We start from the raw sequence: 16,008 nt of genomic DNA on the forward strand, positions 1-16,008 counted from the left end.
CGTGCATTAGATTCAGCCAGAAATGTTCTCAGAGGAATATTAATATTCTCCCCGATATTTATAGACAACTTTGTAATGTGTTGCACTGCTGCACCAGATAATACAGCATCCTGTACACACTGTGTATACATACCTCAGGTCTGAGGGCCGCACCCACTGTCTTGTCTCCAAAGTAAAGACAAAATCCTTTGGACGCCCATTCTGGCAAATGTTAGCAATCTTTCATATGTTTGCTCTTGAAAGGTTTCATGTAAATACAAATGTACTGTCTCATAAATCATTTTCATTTCACAAACCACATTATTATTGCATTAATCATTAAACGTTTGAGAGAATAAATGTTCAGTAGAATAAAAGTGCAAACAAGCTCCCTTCACTGCTTCTTTTATCTACCGCAGAGTCTTCATGCTTTTGCTATTGGCTACACCACCAAGAACATGCCCAGCTGTGCACACCACTGTTTATCAGAGGAGACCGGTAGCTGGAAGGCTCTCCATGTATCTATGAAAAAAATTTCTATCATTATAACGTTGGTCAAATGATATTCTGTCAATCAATTAAATACCTGTGAATTATAAACTCTCACTTCTTATATATTCAAGCCATGTGTCTGAAAGTGTTCTGACACACACTGAACACCGTCAGTGACTGTGGATCCCAAAAGCAGCTGGTGAGACTGAGAAGCATTACGTCATGCATGAAATCATACTGACTGAAAAGTACTTTCTCAAATTAGCATATTGGGAAGCAAGTCAGTAGAAGGAAGCTACGATACTACGATACGATACTTTGAAACAGGCTATATAGCTAGTTTCATCATTCTCTGTTTTTAATTGTGTTCATTGTTGTCATTTACTACTTTGTTGTGCTATAGCCCAAAGACAAAATACTGTTAAAAGTCCAGATATGAATGACATGGATCAAAGATATGTGGTTGCGTTTTAGTTGTTAAAAATTTGTTTATCCTCATGAGTAAAAAATGTCACAAAAAAGTAATGGAAAAGTCATAATATAGTATGTCATAGATCATTTCATTAGAAAGTCATAGCGTATACAAGTGGCTGCCATCAGCAGCTCATACCAGGCTCAACATTTATCCCACCACTGGTTAAGTGCGCAGCGTTTCACAGGATGTTGCTCGATAATAATTTAAAATCTCAACAAAAGACGCTGGTGTCTAAAATCTGTATTGAGAGGAAAGAGGCCAGATTGGGCAATGGGCATCAAGGCCACTGTGGTCGCAGGCCATGTAATGATTTGAGCAACATAAGGCCAAACTGCACAGAGATTCCTGCCCTCATGAGTAACAAGTGCAGAAGGCATAAGGGCCTTTTACGTTATCCTTGTGCTCCAGGAGAGGCATGAAAATACTAATATGTAGCATAAATTCATAGGTTTTTTTCACTGCATAATAATTTATAGACAGGAAAGAGTGAAGACGTTTACACAGATGGACTCTTCAGGATCAAAAAGGAAGCACAAGCCCATATGCTTCATGGTATGATAGAGGGTAGTAGTGCGGTACAGCAGTGGTGTGTGTGTGTGTGTGTGTGTGTGTGTGTGTGTGTGTGTGTGTGTGTGTGTGTGTGTGTGTGTGTGTGTGTGTGTGTGTGTGTGTGTGTGTGTGTGTGTGTGTGTGTGTGTGTGTGTGTGTGTGTGTCCATATTATATTGGGTAGCTCCATGTGTTTCAAATATGAGGTCCCCGATCAGTCGAACTCTCCTCTCACACGCAACATTGAGTGTGGACTCCACATCTCCCACCTTTAAACACTCTGACGAGACCACCTACACCCCACCCCCAATATCTCTTAATGTTTAGTCAGCAAGCAAATAAAAGTGTTATCTGTGTAAGGAGGCAAACCACAACTACTGACTCTGCTCTGAGTTATATTGTTTTATCAGCTGAGATAATCATCCAGTGGTGCCCAGTGCAGGGACTGTGGGAAACCTCAGGAAATGGGGTTGTAAACCTTTCAGTCAAAAAGGTTTTAGGGAGGATTACAAACAGACACAATCCTCTCTATCTCTCCAATGTCAGATATCAATGTTAAAAAAACTATACGTGACAGTAAAAGCTAGATTTGTCATTTGTACCAAACATGTTTTTATACTACTTTCCTTTGCTAAAGCTACTCGTCTCAAAAACAGGATATTTATATGATGTGTTTCCTGCTGTATTTCTGAGGCTCATTACTGTAAGCTTGTGGTCATCACTATTTCTGAAATTGTATTCCAAAGTGAATTGCTGTCATAAGTGTAAAAAACGTGAACCTTCTCTGTATTGCAACAAAGCATTTTTACTGCACTGTAAAGAAGTAAAGGAAATACAAGACAGCACAATCAGCATCTGTGTGTGTGTGTCTAATGAGAGGGCTGGAGGTCTTAGACTTGCTTGTAAACAGGCCTGTAAATGAAACTAACAGCTTCCTCAGTCATCTAGCCAAAACCACATGTACCATACAAGCATTGGATTTAGAGTTGATTTCTCCGCCCAGCAAAGAACAGACTCTTCACACAGCTGGGAGGTCCGAACCAGTCTGTACGTTATTAAGGCTTATTTGTTGAACATATATTTTTAAGATCAGGGCATTGAGGCATCTTGCTTTTGAATCCTCAAAGCTAATCCAAAAAATGTCACACTATTTCCCCAACTTAGTACAGCAACAGAAAACACTCAAACCAGCCAATTGTAGGTCAGTAACCTAAAATCTCAAATGACATCCATATTGCCAATATTTTACCTTTCGGGATGATTAATTGAGACAAAACTAACCCCGTTCACATTAAACATAGTAATCACTTCAATGGTTGATTTAAAAAAGTATTGATTCGTAAAGCTTTAAAAACTGACAAAGTAAATATACATAACAGTAAGTCTCCCTGAACCCAGGTCTCATTTTTTCAGCAGTTTCAATTCAGTTTTTCTAGGATGAAAATAGAGAACAAAACAAGAAGTAACTCAGAATCATCTGGAAATATTAGCAATGCTAAAACAGGATCAAATTAGAATGAGATTCAAAAGAGTTTTTGGATTGGACCAGTTCACATGTAACCTGTTTAGATAGTGCTGTACTAATGCAGAGTCTCTGGGCAGAGAGATGTGATATGAGAGCGGACCTGAGCTCCTCTATGTTGCTGTTATGACACCGCAGGGAGCTTCATTGCAGACTGTTTTGACTGATGGTTTCCAAGGCAGAGTTGAGTTCATAGGAGAGGAATGGCCAGAGACTTAATGATTCCACCAGTCAGAGTTTTGTTCTGTTTGTAAACGGCTACAAAGATAATCCCCCTGAGTATGACGGTTTATTAAAAATAACTTGTAAACTCATATGTATTTCTTACAGTCCAAGTTTTGTGAAAAAATATTAATGTCATCTGTAGTTTGAAACCAGAATAGGAGGAAAGAAAAGGACTCCACTATAATAAACAAATTGAAGCTGCTTTATTGAGATGAAACTAATGACGACTAGTTTAAAACATTTATTTATTGTTATTTATTCCACATTCATTTGGAATTTTTACACTTCATTTAGAGCGTCTTCGCCGGCCAAATCAATGAGCCAGGAAGTAAAATTGGAAAGATTTCCATTAGCTATCTGCTAATGAGGACAATCGCCAACTCAATGCCTTGCGGTTGATGCAACAAAAGCACCTTCAGTCAGTGGTTCAGTCCACTGTGATGTGCCAGGGTGTATTTCAGGTGCTCACGTGTACCATCTGGCTCTTCAGTGCCTGCTCCTGCGGCATTAACATCTGCTAGCTGACAATTACTAAAAACCTACAATTGTGTCTTCTCAATTTGTCTGGAGACACTAGTGAAGGTTCACAAATACAGATTGTGTACTGTACCATATATCAAAGGTGTTTTTGTTTAAAATACCGGTATGAGTGATGCTGATAAATCTGTGTTTATGGCTCTGAAAAGGAGGAATGCAGCAGAGGTTTGGTTTAAGTGTGCGGGGACGACTGATTTACAGGCAGGCTACATTCACACCAAATACAGCCTGACGGAGTGCAGTAGCTAAAACAAAGAGTTTGTCAAATATCACATTAAAGTTGGTGGAGGAAGTTTATTTTTGTTATTATTTGGCAAAAATTCCATAATAGCCATATGGCATATTGTAATTCATGTGGTACCCAAGGTATGTTGTTTTCTGGAAAAGGCAAAGAAAATGGTCAATATTTGAAAATACAGCCCTCATCCTGCAGATCTCCTCTCTCCCGTCTCGGACCTCAGTCTCTCTCACCAGACGAGCGTGGGCATATGCACGCTCTTCATACAGTAGTAACGAGTAGGCCCTACTAGTCATTCATTTTTATACATCATCCCGAATTGCGATTGTGATCCCAATGCAGCTGTGTTCTTTGCAAACGTATGGGCCTGTAGATCCCTTTGAATATACTGTGATATGAGTCTTGCTATAATATCGGCATAGCATTTCAGAGCTGCAGAGAAAATGTTGCTGTTATTTAGCACTAATCGCTAAACTAAGCCGTCACGGCTGGGCTGCAGCGGTGAGATCACGCAGAAGACCAAACTATAATTAAAAAGAGAACTCTTGAGAGATGGAGAGAAAATGTTGTTAATAGTTTTCTACCAACCAATAAGCCGTAGTGACTGTAACTTAGCCCTGAGTCTTAGCCTACGTTAGCTAAGCTACGTGCAAGAATATTTTCACTACAACTCTGAAACAAAGCTCAAAACTTACTTATTAACATGTTATGTCTTCTTTGTTCAGTGTGAAAAAGTGTGAAAATAGCAAGTTCAGGTATTATGGGGATTATGTGACAATTATTTGGCTAGCCAGAGCCAAGCTAGCTGTTTACTAAACTAGCTAAGTTAACTGACATGGCTCCCGCTTCATGTTTAAAGGACATATATGAAAGTGGTCACTCTTCTCATCTACCACTCAGCAAAAAAAGCTAATAAAACATATTTCCCAAAATGTTAAAACTATTCTTTGAAGATAGCGTCATGTAGCAGATGAGCTGCTTGTATTGTGTTAACAGCCTCTCAGCAGTAACATGGAACCAGTTAACTTTCCATCATGACTTCATATGTAGGCCTACCCACTAGACTGCCGGCTGGTCGTCATTGGAACAAGCTTACAGAGACTTTTATGGTTAATACTCGTCCCTCAAAGGAACCATGTGTTAGTAACTCTGTGGGCCCAGACATAGCAGAAGTCTCAGAGCATCAAACACACTTACAGCATTTACAAGACGTTGTGTCACCTGGAAAAAATGGTAGTAATTGTACACTACACACACACACACGCGCGCGCACACGCACACGCACACACATACACACACACATACACACACACACACACACACAAACACACATTGGTAAGTTGAGTGCCTGTACTTTTTTGTGTCTTTACAGGAAAAGTCAATTTTAGGAAACATCTTTTTACTCTTTAAAGCTAATTCATCGGTGCACTATATTTGATGTTTTTATCTAAGCCCAGGATTGATATGTTGAACAAAGTAATTGTTTCATAAATGGATGATGGATAAAAGGTCACAAGATATACAGAATGTTTTTTTTTATGATTTTTGCTATTTTCTTGGGAATATTGCATAGTTTTACCTCCTCAGACCTCTAAAAAATAATTAGCAATTATCAATATAAATTCAGAAAATCACTCATTGACATATATATATATGCTATATAAATAAATTTGATTTGATTTGATTCTATATATATATATAGAATCAAATCAAATCAAATTTATTTATATAGCCCAATATCACAAATTATACATTTGTCTCAGTGTGCTTTACAGACTGTACAGGATACGACACCCTCTGTCCTTAGACCCTCGCATCGCACAAGGAAAAACTTCCTAAAAGAAACCCCATAATTAAAGGGGGAAAAATGGAAGAAACCTCAGGGAGAGCAACTGAGGAGGGATCCCTCTGCTAGGACGGACAGACGTGCAATAGATGTCGTGTGTACAGGATAAACAACATAGTACAAATACAACATTTGCCAGAAATTATGTTGTGTTGAAAAAGAGAAAGTTTGGATGAATCCAGGAAAATGTCAAAAAGGCTTCCCGGTGTCCAGCAGGACCAGGTCAGCAGGCGCAGCCACGATTCATGATCCTGACGTAAACTTTATCAGTGGCAACCTGCCACATGAGAGACACAGAAACTCCGGGGATGATACACCAGATGATGTGTTAGTAACATACAGTTTACATAAATGCATACAGATAGAGAGGGAGAAGAAGAGAGGGAGGGGAGGAGAGAGGAAGAGAAGGAAGAGAGCAGGGAGGGGTCCCCCGGCAGTCTAAGTCTATAGCAGCATAACTAGGGGCTGATCCAGGGCAAACCTGAGCCAGCCCTAACTATAAGCTTTATCAAAAAGGAAAGTCTTTAGCCTGCTCTTAAATGTGGAGAGGGTGTCTGCCTCCTGAACACAAACTGGAAGCTGGTTCCACTGGAGAGGAGCTTGATAGCTGAAGGCTCTGGCTCCCATTGTACTCTTAGAGACTCTAGGAACCACAAGTAACCCTGCAGTCTGAGAGCGTAATGCTCTAGTTGGTTTATAAGGTACTATGAGATCTTTAAGATATGCTGGAGCCTGACCATTAATTGCTTTGTAAATCAGATTTTAAGGATTTTAAATTCTATTTTGTAATTATACTGTATATATTTATTCTATATATATATATATATATATATATATATATATATATATATAAATAAATAAATATATATATATATATATATATATATATATATATATATTGCAATGACAGCTTGATCTCATTGTTATTATTATTAGGAAGTATTATTATAATGAGAATAATCGGCAGTATTCACTGATATTTTTTGTCAGCTGTGTCTCTACATGGTGTGAAAGCTCCTCAGTCGCTTCCTCCAACAGAATAAACTGAGATGACATCATGACGCAACACAGGCTTGAAAAACAAAGTGCAGAAATGTTGCCTGCAAATGGAAGTCAACCACTTTACAAATCCTTTAATTCACCATTAAAGGCCAAATGTCAAGGCAACAAAAATAGTATGGTTCTGAAATCTTTGTTGGATTTGTTCCTTTTATTATCTAAATTTACCTCTGACCATATTTATCTGAACATAATGAACATAAACAAAACCTGCTTGTTTGCTTTACATAATCTAGCTAGAGTTGTGAGATTGCATCCTTTATAACAATATTACCTCAATGGTTTAGTGTCCATTCTGTCCATTCATTCATTTAATATATCTATATGCACTTTGCTACAGTTTGCACTGCTTAGATGTAAAACTGCATTCCACTGGTACAATAAAGTTGAATCTCACATAATGTATTGTAAGTCTCCCCAAAGTTGTTTTGACACTTGTTGGTTTTATTCATAAAAACACAAACAAAAAACAAAACAAAAAGGAAGAAGATAAGATACAGCAGATCATTTCCCCTATTTGAGGCTGGTGACGTGTCACAATTCTTGTATTCGGTTCTATTTCTGGTATTGCAGCAGCTTTAAGAAACTCAACAAAAAAAACGACAAGTACACAATATTATCTTATTGTCCATTTTATTTTCTGTTACTTGTGCACACAACATTTGACATTTTAGGAACATGGAAATCATCTTTCAAATTTCACAAAGTTTAATGTAACAATATTTGGAGAATGTGAAGATTTTCAATAGTTTTGTCAAAAGAAAAAAATGAAAATCTAGTTGTGGATTGGTGTGGCTGTTTAACACGGTCCAGCTAACTGAGTCAGAGTTTCTCATTGGAAAGCTACTGAATGTCGCCATTTATACATGTTTCCGTTTCTGCTTACACAGCTCAGTTTAACCTTAGTACATTATTCTGTAGAGTCAGAAATGAGAGGCTTTGTCACAGTTCCTATTTGGTAATAACACACAGATGTATAACCCTGCTGAGGCAGAACTTGGAAAAGATGTAATGAGAGAGAGGAAGAAACTCATGGGAATGTTCTGGTGGTATGAGAAATCTTTTGATCAGTGCTTTTGGCGTTATGATAAAATAACACTGGTTTTGTGTACAAGTTCAAGCTTTGGCATCGTTGGAATGTCAGTTTTCCATTCAGTGTCTGGGTGTGTATCTGCATTTTGAAGAAATAAGGATTTAGAGTCTTGTTCTCTGGTTTATAGCTGTAAGGCTGAGTTGTTTGACTTCACACGTGATGAGTTAGCTAACAAAACAAAAATCTTAAATTGAGTCACGTTTTTTTTTCTAGATGCGGTTGGACAGTCACATACAGTACACATACAGTAAGCCTATTATGTTTCACGTTCAGAAGGTGCATCAGATGTAAATACTTTCAAGCACTCGCAGGCAGAAGACCCACTCGGATGGCAGTTGTTGGTAGGACATTTTGTTTCCATCCAGTCGTAGGATCTTTATCCTGGAGTAGGACAGAGGTCCCACCTCTCTGCAGAAACTGGTCACGTTGAACTCTGTGGTGAACAGACAGAAAACAGACAGGCATTTTAAAACATACACAGACCAAATGTTATTAATAGAGACTCATTATTTACAAAAGTGACAGCTATCTGCCTATTGTCCTTCTTGTCAAAGCATTGCTGATAATATACCAGTCAAGAGAGCTTTGATTTCACATCATGTTACATGTATTCATTATAAATTATTAAAATGAAGCGCCTCAATCCCATTATCAAAATTGCCTTATCAACAGTACAGTCTGCTTCTCGTAGAGTCTGCATTTTGTAAATGTCTTGCAGGTGCTGCGGTGAAAATGGAGGAGGAGGAGAAAAACCACAACACCCTTTTTTGCTTTCTCACTTCATTTCAGTAGTAGAAGCTCCCTCGGCCCGGGCTGTAGGCTTTGGCAGACAAGAACCGCAGTAGCTGTCACGCTGCTAGCTAGACGATGAGATGTGTGTTTTTGTCAAAGTGTTTTGCCGTCTGTCTGTCCCGTTGGTACACAGCCCCGGCTGTGTGCTGCTTCACAGATCGAGAATGCACTTTCACCAGAGCCAGAGCCTGTGAGCCAAATTTGCATGCCAGGTTATTGCTGCAGGATGGTCATGTGAGTCAAAATGGCTACAAGTCTGCTGCAATGTTATTAGACTCCTATCGGCCAAAAAAAAGGCCAGTGATGGGGAGCAGGCAGAGAGAGAGAAAGAAAGAGGAAAGAGGAGACGATGAAGAGGGGAACAGCATGTGCTTCTGGCTCATCTGGCACTCTTTCCTCTGAATCCATCACAGATGTTTTCATACCACTCTCCTCTCTTCTTTGCTAACCTACTTTCCCCTCATCCAACCACCCAATATTCCCTCGGCTCTCCTCCACCCTCTTCTCGCTTCTTCCCGTTCCATGTCTCAAATGTCCCTCCCCTCTTTTTATTCTCTCTCTTCTTCTATCTCCGACTAGCCTCGCCTGCTAGCCGCCTAAACCCAGCCCCTCCCGTGTCAGAATGCAGTGATGACTGCCGGCTGTGTTCGAGGAGGCTGTGGCTGTGCGGGTCACGTTTTCCAAAAATGTTCTTCTCCCTCACAGCGTGGTTTGGGTGTCACACCTCCACAGGTGGTGAGCCACATAACTCAGTTATATTTTACTTTGCTGTCACAAGAAGTGAGTGAATTGTAAAATGTAGGAATGTGTGCACACATGTGGGAAATTAGCGTTTCACAGACATGAAGTCAGTGACACTGTTACATAAACGGTGTGAAAGGTAATTGCATTGTGTGTCTGTGTATATGTGCATGTTTTCTTTGTGTATGAATGCACCACACCTTGTATTTCATTGGCCTCCAGGTAGAGATACTTCAGGGTGGTGGGGACTGTGGGAATGGTTTTAAATTTGTTATAAGAAAGGTCCAGTTCCACTAAGCTGGAGAAGTTGAAGACCTGCCGGTGGACGCCTCCGCTCTGCAGACCACAGTGACTTAGACGAAGGTACTTGAGGTTGAGAAATCCCACAAAACTGTCTTCATCCAGTGCAGAGAGAGTGTTATTGGACAGATAGAGCTGCTGGACGGAAGGAGATAAATGCCGTGGGACAGACGAGAACAAATTTTCACTGAGGTCCAGCAGGTTCAGACTGACCAGACCTGCAAGAGGAGGGGAAGACACACACACACACACACACACACACACACACACACACACACACACACACACACACACACACACACACACACACACACACACACACACACACACACACACACATGTGAAAATGAGTGTAGACATTGTCAGTGTTAAATGCCTGTAATATTCTGTGTTAATAAGTGTAGTCAGAGCATTCTCAGGCCCAAACATCAGGTTACGAGATGTAGGCCACAGTTACAACTACAAAATCCAACTGGCTTTCATCACATGTCAAATATTTTAAAAACTGTTATCTCAACACGTCTGCAGGACTGCTTTACATTTTGGATGAATGTAGGATTGTATGAAGCATTGCACATTTACTGAGAGACATGAAATCAAATGGCTGTTTAACAACCACTTACATTTTACAATGGAAATCCTACTTTGAAATGTTTATCAACTGTGTTGTGTGCCTGACTCTCTCACTTTCCACCCCAAAGCGGATTCTGCATGTATAACAAAAGGAAATGACACATTACATTACCTTTGAGGTCTCCCTCTGTGATGGTTTGCAGTTTGTTTCCCTGCAGCAGCAGCAGCGTCAGTTTGTGCAGGTTCTTGAAAGCTCCAGGGCTGATGCTGCTGATTTGGTTGTGGGCCAGTCTCAGCTGCTTGAGTCCAGCTGGTAGAGCGCTGGGCACTGATGTCAGGTGGTTGTGGTTGGCAAAAATGTAGCACAGCTGGGTCTGGTTCTGCAGCGCGACCTGGTCCAGCATGTCGCTCTGCAGCTGGTTGTGATCCAGGATGAGCCATCGTAGATCAGTAATGTTTGTCAGGAAAGAAGAGGACAGGGACGAGATGTTGTTGCCCTGCAAACAAAGGAAGCAGACTTTGATTTTTCACACGTTCACAGTTAAAATAAAACATATACAGTATAGTGCAGTGGAGGTCAGCCACTGTGATAAGTGTACAATATGAACAGGAAATGGAAAACCACTGTGGCTTAGTGGCAGCCCATTGTAAAGACAACATTCGCTCAGTGATTGTTTTACCTGTAGAAACAGGTACTGAGTTCTGTCCGGCAGGCGCTCAGGGATGTCTGCCAGGCCTCTGTGGTCACAGTAGAGCGCTGTGGGCCACTGGATGGGGCAGTCACACTGTTGAGGGCAGGCCTGGGGGTTGTTGGCTCGGAACCAGGATGAGTCTAGCCGTCCCTGCAGGCTCATCACACTGGGCTCACCCAGCAGGCGATTAATCCACAGAGGAACACCGCCATAGTCCATTTCAGCTATAGTAGTGGCTGAGGCAGCGTCAAAAACACACAGCAACACCAACACGGTACAGCACAGGACAGCCATGGAGACAGCTGGCAAGATATATAATTCTGCAAATTAAAACGTGAACAGAAAGGTGTTAAATAAAGACAAACTGGTTTGATACCTCAAAGTCAATCATAAGCAAAGTATAATGTTGTATGTAGAGCTTTGTCAAGTCTAAAACAAATTATTAAGTGGTATCATGATGTTTTGGCATGGGCACGGGAACAGCACATTTTTAACAGAAAGCCTGCAAGTCATTCAGTTTGGAGTCTGACGTGAGCATTTACCAGGCAGGAAGAGTCTATCGAAACGTGCTATCGAGCTTCACCCATACTCCCTCTGCAGCATCAGTTTTGACATTTAATTTTGAGACATGGGTTGCGGTCGAATAGTCTTTTTTGTTGACATGTGGCAGCCATGATAAGAGCTGTTTGAATCCTCTAAATGCTAAGGACAGCTGCTTCAATGCTTAAAAAAACAACAGCAAAAAAACAACGACATCCGTCCGCCGTCATGTAAGTGCAGTCGGATTGTCTCAGCACTGTGCTTGTGTTTTCTTAAGTCCTTATGAATTCTCCTTCGCATCTTTCCTTGACCTCCTGACATTTTCTATCAAGGTAATGGAAAAGTGGTCAGGAAAAGACATAGAACATCAAGATGAAAAAGCAGCCTCTCTCCATGAGGTGTTAAAAAAATGGAAATTAAATTAATGGAAATTGCATAGTAATGTTAGAAGTGCAGTATAAGTTGAGATGGCTGCTTTTGCACACACTCTTCAAACTTCTGAGTGTTAGAGGGAAGAATACCATTTTTTCCTTGCATGCACAGCTGTAGTTGATTACGGTAAGAGCCACATAGTTGCTATCCACACAAGCGCACACACACACACACACACACACACACACACACACACACACACACACACACACACACACACACACACACACACACACACACACACACACACACACACAGACTCTCAGTTACTGTATGACACAGCAGTTAGTGAGAATGGTTTGCATCATCATGAAGTTTGACTTTATCAGCATGTTAGCAATGTTGCACTTTACCTTACTTACTTTGAGCAGTCTTACAGCACATGCTAAAAAAAAGGTTTCCAACAGACTGTGTTATGCAATCGTGCCTCATCAAACCAATGGTAATTAAGCAGTCATACAGTATTTCCGGTTGTGCCTGCCCTGCAGAAAAGAGGAAGTGAAGGCAAACGAGAAACCAACAACAGACTGACACTTACCTGTTTGATCAGGAGCTACAGAACGGAGACAAGTCGTCTAAACTTCACAATGAAACCCTCGGGAGCTGCATGGAGCTATGTGTGTGTGTGTTAATGCGTCTGCATTTGTGTGTGTAAAGCTACCGGCGATGTTTACCCACTGTCTGATACATTCCTCTTCTTTAAACGCTGCCCACATCCCAGACCCTAGACCTCCTCCATAATCTTCCCCAGCTCACTTCTTGCTTTTCCCTTCTACCAGCTCCTGGTAATGCTTGATCCCACACAATTTGTTGGCAACAGGTTTCCTTGTATCATGGAGATAAAACACACACATGACTGACATAACTGCTGAAGAAAGAAATGAAGAAGAAAGAAGTCAAATTATGGCAACTAGGTTTAGATTAAGATTGTGAATATGGGAACATTTTGATCAGTATTCAAGTATATCTTCCTGTGTGTGTGTGTGTGTGAGAGAGAGAATTTGGGTCTACAGTATGAATTCTGCCTCGAGTCATTCAAGCCACAAAGTACCTGGGGAGCCAAGGAGACCATTCTGTGTGTGCAAGTGTGTATCCTTGTGTGTGTGTCTGTGTCCATCTGTGTTTGACTGTGTGTGTGTGTGTGTGTGTGTGTGTGAGTGTGTGTGTGTGTGTGTGTGTGTGTGTGTGTGTGTGTGTGTGTGTGTGTGTGTGTGTGTGTGTGTGTGTGTGTGTGTGTAGAAGAAACTCCTTCCAAGCATCTGAACAGAGCAGAGCAGAGGAGAGGAAAACGATTCCAGATTCCTTTTCCCTCTAAATACGAGGGGAGCACTGTGAGAAAAGAGGTTTGGTGGATAACAAGAGGGAAAAGTGAGGAGAAAGTTTCCTGATCAAAGCATCGAAAGAGCGCCCTCTAGGAAAAACACATGAAAAGACACCAACAATGGAGCCACATTTATAACATGCATAATGAGTGCTTTGGGGGGTTAACAATGGTTATAGAGCATTTTCTTTTAAGCATAAATCATTAAAATAGCATGTATTTTACTGTAAATGCACTTCCACTCTCTGTGTGTGACATGTGGTATAAGCTACTGCAGCGGTTTCAGTCTTATTTTTAAATACACATTACATTAGGAATGTGTGAAGTTCAGTTAAAACTCTATAAATCTATTCAGATGTAATTTTATACTTAGGTTTGCTATAGTTACTTTCATTGATAGTAACATTGTTTAACTAAAAAGTGAAGCCGATTGTAAGTGGGCCGTCATAGTTTCACTTGCTATTGCAAACTTTTGTTACAAAGTTGCAGCATTGAGTAATATTATGGTTAGAAATTGTATATTCCCAGGTTATTTCTGTGGGTTTATGGTTGTCAAATATGTATTAAACTGGTTTTATTTCATGTTTTCTGTCGATAGTAACGGCTGACTGCCGAATTTTGTTTTTGTTGTTTTTTCTTTTAAGTAATTTTTCTTTTAAAAACAGCAACAAAGTGTAACAGCACAAATTGTTCTCTAAAAATAACTCTGAACCCCTGAGGTAATTGTGTCCTGTGTGGCATCTAATTCCATGGGCTACATCAGCCCTGATGCTAAGCAGGTATAATGTTTAGCATTTTCACCATCTTTGCGTGTTAGCATGCTAACATATGCTAATTAACACTAAACACGACGAACAGCTGCGCTCGAGGTTGTTGTCATGGTATTTAATTTTGCACGTATTTGGTTATAAACCAAATTATTGGGACATATTAGAATTTTTAACGGATGATGGTGCTCAATGAAAAGTTAAGGTGTAGCAATTCATCGTGAGGGGGATATGAATGTTTGTATCAAATGTAATGGCAATCCACTAGTTGTTGAGATATTTGGACCAATGAGATGGACCGATCGACAATCCAACATTCTACTAGTGTCTCTAAAAACAACATTTTAAATCTGCCACATTGTGTTACTTTACCTCCTTCCTGCTGTTTCTTGTTAGGAAGATTTCTTGTACAACACTCCTTCCTCTTCCTCTGTACCTTAAAATAAATTCTAAAGCCAGGAATAATGTTGATCAGGTTTATTGTAACTGATTTCTAACTGGTTGAGTGAACATTTCTGGAAACATGAGTGAGTGCTGTTACGTAGTGTGCCAACAGCAGCTTGTTGGCAGCTCCTCGCCGTCCAACACACTCTGCTCTGTTCCTGTCTGGTTTTTCTCATAAACAGGAGAAGGAAATGGAAAAGGCCTCCTGCCATCCTCTGCTGGCTCTGATCCCTGTGCTCCAGAGAACACCTTTCACTGAAACATTACATGCTCTGCACATAAATATTCAACTCACTCACACATTGAGTCAGTGCCAACTGGAACAAATGACACAAAAATTAGCTAGCTATCCCCGTCTACCCACCGGCAGAGCAAACTTTCTGTTGCTGCCATTACACTAGTTAGACCCCTGTGCTTGGATTTGCGCTGGCTGAATTTCAGTTTGCTTCAGCTGCTAACTGAAGGTCAGCCGGGAGTGATGTGCAGGGACCGGGAATGATCCACAGGGACCGGGAGTGATGCACAGGGACCGGGAGTGATGCACAGGGACCGGGAGTGATCCACAGGGACCGGGAGTGATGCACAGGGACCGGGAGTGATCCACAGGGACCGGGAGTGATGCACAGGGACCGGGAAGGATGCACAGGGACCGGGAATGATGCACAGGGACCGTGCGTGCGCTAGCTAGTTCATTCTTTTCCCATTTGTTGTCTGATAAACGTTATATTCTTCAAATGTAGTGACCCATTTCGCTCTAGCTGTCATACGGACCTTGGTAAAAGGTTTTGCGAAGATGGTGAATGAGGGGTGAGCACGTGGCATCCTATAGAGCTCCATGTTAAACAAAATCGGCAAAACAGTATGAACAAGGAGATTGTCATGTGACAGCCTGTAACAGTTACACAGAACACACATGTTTAGGCTATTAATAATTGGTTATGATTTCTTGTTATCATCTTTTCACAATAATTATATTTCCCAAAGCAGAAATTGCCCTCAGGAGGTTTCCAGTTTGAGAGCTGGCAGACACAACTTGTCAGATATTGTAAGGACACACCTAAAACTGATCCCTGAAAGCCACAAATAATTCTATTATACTATAATGATAATCTTGCATGTAGGTGCAAGTCTTACCTTTGTTTGGTTATGTGTGGGAAGACATTTTGAGGAAAAGCTGGTCATGTGAAATGTTATTAATAGTTACAGATGCCAAATGTGCCGACAAAGGCAGGTTAGAAGAAAACTGTTAGCTAGTCAACATGGCTGTTAACAATGCTGGATTTGAAATATTTTAAAAAATCCACTAAATGCATTTAACACATGTGTTACGTTAAGGTGGGTAACATTGAATATTAGCATAACAAGCATAACTTTATTGATTATATATATTTT

The 16,008-nt window shown here is 40.6% G+C and overlaps 1 protein-coding gene across 1 annotated transcript; it reads right to left on the minus strand.

The window, feature by feature from the left end:
- Positions 1–7,554: 7,554 nt before the first annotated feature.
- LOC115008516 (lumican) lies at positions 7,555–12,720 on the minus strand. Its single transcript, XM_029432176.1, has 5 exons — positions 12,623–12,720; positions 11,101–11,432; positions 10,593–10,917; positions 9,748–10,065; positions 7,555–8,447 (listed from the first exon to the last, which is right to left on the minus strand). Exons 2-5 carry the CDS (start codon positions 11,404–11,406, stop codon positions 8,296–8,298), a joined length of 1,101 nt encoding a protein of 366 aa, XP_029288036.1. The 5' UTR covers positions 11,407–11,432; positions 12,623–12,720; the 3' UTR covers positions 7,555–8,295.
- Positions 12,721–16,008: the final 3,288 nt, after the last annotated feature.

This window comes from Cottoperca gobio, chromosome 5, assembly GCF_900634415.1.
Source record: "Cottoperca gobio chromosome 5, fCotGob3.1, whole genome shotgun sequence".
Lineage (NCBI taxonomy): Eukaryota > Metazoa > Chordata > Actinopteri > Perciformes > Bovichtidae > Cottoperca > Cottoperca gobio.

Bases quoted from the DNA above. Each gene is read 5' to 3' on its own strand.
- LOC115008516 (XM_029432176.1), bottom strand. From the start codon at position 11,406: ATGGCTGTCCTGTGCTGTACCGTGTTGGTGTTGCTGTGTGTTTTTGAC. The intron at 10,918-11,100 runs GTAAAACAATCA...CTTTGTTTGCAG, and splicing joins CTCAGTACCTGTTTCTACAG to GGCAACAACATCTCGTCCCT. The intron at 10,066-10,592 runs GTAATGTAATGT...CTCCTCTTGCAG, and splicing joins CACAGAGGGAGACCTCAAAG to GTCTGGTCAGTCTGAACCTG.